Raw genomic sequence first — 7043 nt, forward strand, 5'->3', positions numbered from 1 at the left:
AGGATATGGAGGTTCATGATTTCAAGTTTGCACTGGATAACTTAGAAGTAAGTGTATTCAATATTTATTATTTTTTTATTGGAACAATAATTTTATTTGCTTTTACTTGATATGATTTGAGAAATAGACACATATTAGGTTATCTAACCATTCTTTATTAGATGTACCATTCATTAATAGTGACATAGATACATATTTTGTTTATTTGATCACTATATAGAGTCACCTAGTGGGTATTACATACATAGAGTTTCATATGTTTTTATTCTTTCAACAAGCAACATGCATACTTGTTTTCTTTCTTTCAACAATGACAATTGTCTAGAGTAATAAAGTGTAACATATTATTTGTTTAGCTCCACATGGAAATTGAAGACATAGGTGATGAAGCAATACAAGAGAAGATTGAGCAATTGTTGAAGAATCGATCTAGGAATGCACGATATAAGTTGCACAACCATTTAAAGAAGTTTACAACACTTGAGGAGGCACAAAGAAACAAGCCAAAAGAAAACAGTTTAACTTAAGATAATTGGAATGTACTTTGAAAATATTGGTCTGATCTTAATATCAAGGTATAAAATCTTATAGCTGAATTAGACCAATAAACAATACAAGGAATTTATGAGATTCACTATTTTATCGGTTTTGTCTAATGTAAGCAAAATGTGAAGAAAAAAAAAAATGCTGAGAATCGAACAAAGCATACTATGCCACACAATCAAGGATTTATGGCTTTCATGGTGGTCTGCAATGAGATTGTAAGTACTCTAAATAACTTTCATTTTTAACTTGGATTGTTTTCATTAGTTTAGCACAAACATATATATAAATCAAATTTGATTAGTCATATAAATTCAGTTATTTGGAATTTGAAATTGTATTGTTACCAATTTGAATGTACATAAAATCAGGAGGAGAAGAAACTTAATGGGGAGGAATGAAATCGAATTAGCTTTTTTAAATTCACTCATTTCAAAGAGGGAAAGGGTTGGATGCCCCTAGAAGCTAAGGCAAAATATGTAAGTGAAATTAATTAGTATCCAATTGATTGTATGTAACAACATTGTGTTTGCTTACTATGATTGACATTGTTTAACCTAATTTGATGTTCATATTGAATGTCCTAAAATGCAAAATGAATGACAGAATTGAAGGACAAGAGTTCATTAGATAACAAACCATTAACTGCAAATGAAATTTGTGATCAAGTGCTTGGAACTCGATCAGGATATTAAGGGACTTGGGTATGATCCAAAGCCTAAGGAAAAAGTAGGATAAGTCTTCAAATTAAGAGACTTGTAGATGCTCTTAAAGAATCTGAAGATAGATTTAGAGAATCAGCAGAGAGAGATCTCAAATATCAAGAGAAAGTAGATGAACTAACATTACGCTTCGAACGACAAGAAAAGATGTTTAAGATGTGGCTTGCCACTGGAAATCATCCACCTGCTCCTTGAAGGTAAAAATCATTAGCAATATGTCTCCCTAATGTTTTATGTTAACTTATCTTACAAACGACTAATATATAGTTGAGTAATTGTTAATTAATAATGATTGTTGCAGACTTGTCTGACATGCATATACCTAGACGTCCAGCAACTTCAACAATTTGCTTTTTTGCTTCTTTTGACATGCAGCTACTATAGGAGTGGTACCTTTTTTGACATCTAGGTAGTGAAGAAAGTAGTATATATTTTGACATCCAACTAACAAAGAAAGTGTAGTTATTTTACACTAATGGTTGATACATTCTATACTTTTTGTTTATATATTAGTTACAGTTGGATGTATTTATGATACATGTATAGATATATAATATTTTTTTATTACTTGGTTGTTTGTTGATTTGTGGTAGAATCAATTTGACATTAATTAATATTTTTCACTTAGTTAAAAAGATGTTTCATATGAAATTTTTTGACTTTGAGAATCAATACACTTGGTAATTTTCAATCAAGAACAAATTCTCGTCGTAATTCATCATAAAAGAAAGAACGAAATATTTTATCCCCAAATCCAACACAATCAGGGATGAAAATTTTGGTCCCCAATTCAACACAAATTTCCATCCCCAATTCACTGCACAGACAAGGACGAAAACATTTGTCCCCAATTATTGACCCAATCAGTTTCGTCCCCAATTGTGTGTTTTTTTTTTTTAAACGAAACAATATTATTTGGGATGAATAGTTATTCTTTTGTGGACAAAAAATTTCGTCACAAAATAAATAATCTTTAATGACGAAACAGTATTTTGTACCCAATGACATGGCTTTAAGGACGATTTTTTTTTTTGTAGGCATTAGCCTTTGGTAACGTGGCTTTGGGGACGATTTGGTATGTCGTCCTACATTACTTTTTAGGATGAATTTTTTACTTTCTATGACAAAAAAATTCGTCACCTTTTTTTTAATTTCTTGTAGTGATCTACACACTCCTGTTGTGGCATAAGTCTATCATGTTTCGTGAAGGATTGACATAAACTGTAAATCATACTTTGAAGTTTCTCTATGTGTGTAGACTGATGAGTGTTGTCACCAAGATTGGCAAACTGCCGTACTAGACGCTGCTAGGAAAATTGCTATAAATTGTATTTCGAGTTTGCCTGAGAACTTAACCAAGACTGGTAATTATAGGAGATCTCATATTTGATACGACCATCAATAATAATAATGCAATAGAAACGTGTTGATTAGCACTAATCAAAGCCTCGACATGGAGTATCTGGCTTATATCTTAGGGTGCATTTGGTTTAGGGAGTGTTAGATTAATGGAAAGTTAGATTACCTTGAAGATTACTATAAATTTTTAGGAAAATGTGTTTGGTTAGTTGAAATAAATTGGTGAGTATGTTATTTAAATTACTAAATTGCCTTCATTTTTAAATATTAATATAATATTAATTTTTATTATTAATTTTTAAATAATTTCTTTTAACCCCCAACATTTCAGATTTAGCTAAAACACCTCAGCTTATATAAACTTTAATTTGTAACAAAATGACCCCCACCCACCCCTAGCCACTGTTGGTCACCACCAACCACCACTGTCGACCACCAACCACCACCGCCGGTCGCCGCCTAGAGTCGTCAGAAGTCGTTGGAAATCGTTGGGAGTTGCCGATATGGCCATCTCTGGCCATATTGATGGTTGAAAACGGCCAGATGGCCGTAGATCTGGCCAACAACTTCCAGCGGCGGCCGGTGGTGGTGTGCAATTTGTTTGAAATATAAGGTCATTATTATACAAAAACTTAATTAAACAAGGGTAAAATTGTAATGGTAGATTAATCTAAATTGATTTTAAAACAAGAGCATTATTGTCCAAAAAATTTTATTAATAAGGGGTAAAATTGTAACAAAAATAAGATTACTAAGTAATCTTACAATACCTAAGAAAATGGAAGTTATCAGATTACCTCCAATATTACTAATATTAACTATTATTAGTATTGGAAGATTACTAGCTAGAATCTTATATTACTTAACAATCAAACATGGTAATCAAGTAATATAAGATAACATTAACTCATTAATCCTATATATCCCCAAACCAAATGCACCGTTATATTATATATTGCTTTTCTTTAATTAATATGATAGTGTTTGTTTGTATTTTTACCATCAAAGCCTGGATCTAACCAGCTTATTGTGTTTGTTTGTATTTTCATCATAAATATCTGGATCTAAGAGCATCTACAATAGTGCTCTTTATTTTAAAGGGCACATTTCATATAAATAAAGAGCATCTTCATTAATTTTTAAATATAAAAAACACAATTTTTATTCAAATCTAATAGACTCTTTAAATTTAATGAATATGCTCTTTATTTTTAAGAAAGAGACTTAATGGAAGAGAGAATTATAAATAAAATGCATAAGAACTTGTAGTTTATTAATTAAAATTATGATATAGAGTGAAATTTGATTCTCTAAATGTGGAAAGTCAAACTCACTCTCTAATTTATATTTTAAAGATAAAGAGTCTATTGAACTCTTGTTTTTATGGATAAACTCTTTATAATAAAGAGTTTGAGTCATACAAATAGTTATTTAGAGATACTCTAAAGTCTCTTGTTGTTTTTCTTTAATTAATATTGACATTTGACAGTGTTTGTTTGTATTTTTGTCATATATGCCTGGATCTAAGAATCGAGTACCTCGTTGCTTGCTTTACATGATAAACTATGCCATGTCTATGTCCACCCAAATCTTCTGTGGCCACCTAGGAACTCTTGAGCTTGCTGCAGCCTCCCTTGGTAACACCGGCATCCAAATTTTTGCCTATGGTCTAATGGTATATATCTTAAACATTTGTGCGTGTTAAAATTAGTTATCATTGAAGTGTTAATAACGTTTGTAAATTGATTGTTCATTATTGATAGTTGGGAATGGGAAGTGCTGTGGAGACATTGTGCGGACAAGCATATGGTGCACGCAAATATGAAATGCTTGGCATATATCTGCAAAGATCAACAATCCTTCTCACACTCACTGGGATCTTACTGACCTTCATCTACGTCTTCTCCAAACCCATATTGATTTTGCTCGGTGAGTCACCAGAAATAGCTTCGGCAGCGGCAGTTTTTGTCTACGGTTTAATACCTCACGTTTTTGTCTATGCTCTAAACGTCCCTATCTAAAAAATTTTACAAGCTCAAAGCATAGTGGCCCCTAGTGCATACATTTCAGCAGCCACATTGGTGATACATCTTTTGCTTAGTTGGGTTGCAGTGTACAAGATTGGGTTGGGTTGTTTGGTGCATCATTAGTGTTGAGCTTTTCATGGTGGATTAAATTTGTGGGTCAGTTCATATACATTGTTAAGAGTGAGAAGTGTAAGTATACATGGGGCGGTTTTAGTGCACAAGCCTTTTCAGGGTTGTCAAGCTTCTTCAAGCTCTCGGCTGCGTCAGCTGTGATGTTGTGCTTAGAGACATGGTATTTCCAGATATTTGTTTTGCTGGCTGGGTTGTTAGAGAACCCTGAATTGGCTTTAGATTCACTCTCTATTTGATAAGCTCAAAATATTTACTGTTTAAGTTTATTTGTGATTAAAATTAAAAATGCATTCTGATATAAATATTTGAAGTCACACACTTTGTTTTAGATAAACCTTTTGGACTGTTCCTCATTAATGTTGGAGTATATGCATATGTTAAATTGTTGATTCATATTCACATGTTGAATATTACCATATTATTATTATGGACTGCTATATACATCTCTCAATTTTTTAGTCGCATGTGCAGATAATAAGTTCATGAAAGGTGAGAGATATGGACGATATATAATTCATAGCTGCGCCTCCATTTATATCTATATTCAATAAAAAATAATGATTATATAATAATAATCGTAGGTCTTTATATAATAATAATATAATCAGGTGAGTACTGTTTAATGTTGTTTAATTATTGTTAACTCATTGAAGCTTAATTAATTGGTTGGCGCTCGCAGTATGACAGTATCTGGATGGGTGTTCATGATCTCAGTTGGGCTCAATGCAGCAGCAAGGTTATTATCATATTATATGAAATTACAATTACTATTTATTTGTTATTCTTTAATTTACAACTTATATCTGACCTGAATAATTTCCAAACGCAAACAGTGTGAGAGTAAGCAATGAGCTTGGAGCCGGAAACCCAAAGTCAGCATCATTTTCCGTATCAATTGTGACAATAATCTCCTTCATTATCTCAAATATTTATAGCTAAATACATTAATTAGCTACAATGTTTTACCATAGCTAATACATTGTAGCTAAATGAATAGCTATTGCCACAATTTTAATAAGTTAAAGCAATAGATGAATATTAGCTTCGAGGGAGAAATTCTTATGACTAAAATTATTTCAATTAGCTATAAATATTGACTTTTATAGTTGTAAATATGTATTTGCTATAGTTTTTCTTTTCGTAGCTAATTTTCGTAGCTATATGTGTATATTGTTGTAGTGGCAATTGCTTAAAAGGCACTTTCTCAATGTGAAAATTTACTAAAATCTTTTTATAACGCAAGAAAGCTTAGAAGAGATCTAGGTCTTCACTATGAAAAAATAGATGGTTGTGAGAATGAATGTGTTCTTTGTTGGAAGGACAATGCAAATGATGTAAATTGTTTGATTTGTGGTGAGTCTAGATGGAAATCGGTTGAGAAGAATGTGGTTAATTCTAAAAAGCATGACAAGAAGATTCCTAGGAAAGTCTTACGCTACTTTCCACCAAAACAAAAATTACAAAGACTATTTATGTCATCAAAAATAGCTTCAGATATGAGATGGCATCATGAGGGGTGTCCCCAAGATGGCATTCTAAGACATCCAGTTGACTCTGATGCATGGAAATCTTTCGATATTTTACATCTAGGATTTTCTATAGAGCCTTGTAATGTTAGACTTGGGCTTGCAACTGATGGAATGAACCTTTTTGGTAATATGAGTGTTTTGTATAGCACTTGGCCAGTAGTTGTTAATGTATATAATTTGCCTCCTTGGATGTGTATGAAGCAACCCTATTGTTTGCTATCATTGTTAATACCCAGGCCTAAAGCTCCTGGGAATGACATTGATGTGTACTCGCAACCTTTAATAGAGGAGTTATAGGAATTATGGCATTACGAAGTTGAGACTTTTGATGCTTCCAAAAAGGAAAATTTTTGCATGCGTGCTGCACTTTTATGGACAATTAATAATGATTTCCCTGCACATGCTAATTTGTTAGGGTAGAGTACTAAAGGAGCAATGGCCTATCCTTCATGCAATGAGGAAACCCCATCTACTTGACTTAAATATGGTTGTAAGTTTTTTTACATGGGAGCTCGTTGATTTTTACCTATGAATCATAAATGGCGGCAAAACAATTCTTCCTTTGATGGAAAATTGGAGAAAAGATCTGCTCCCAAGAAGATGTCTGGAGATGATGTGTTGAACCAGTTGCACATGCTTCAACTTGTTACATTTGGTACGGCTAAAAAGAAGCAAAAAAAAAAAATGATAAAAATCAAAATAGCCTAAATTGGAGGAAGAAAAAAAATTCC

General features: G+C 32.3%; 1 protein-coding gene across 1 annotated transcript; it reads left to right on the plus strand.

Annotated features, from left to right (window-relative positions):
- Positions 1-4176: 4176 nt before the first annotated feature.
- Positions 4177-5722, plus strand: LOC116141533 (protein DETOXIFICATION 40-like). Its single transcript, XM_031427035.1, is given in 5 exon segments — positions 4177-4299; positions 4388-4748; positions 4751-5017; positions 5462-5519; positions 5617-5722. Coding segments are annotated over 5 exon segments (912 nt in total). The 5' UTR covers positions 4177-4179.
- Positions 5723-7043: the final 1321 nt, after the last annotated feature.

The sequence above is a fragment of the Pistacia vera genome, unplaced genomic scaffold, assembly GCF_008641045.1.
Source record: "Pistacia vera cultivar Batoury unplaced genomic scaffold, PisVer_v2 Contig40, whole genome shotgun sequence".
Lineage (NCBI taxonomy): Eukaryota > Viridiplantae > Streptophyta > Magnoliopsida > Sapindales > Anacardiaceae > Pistacia > Pistacia vera.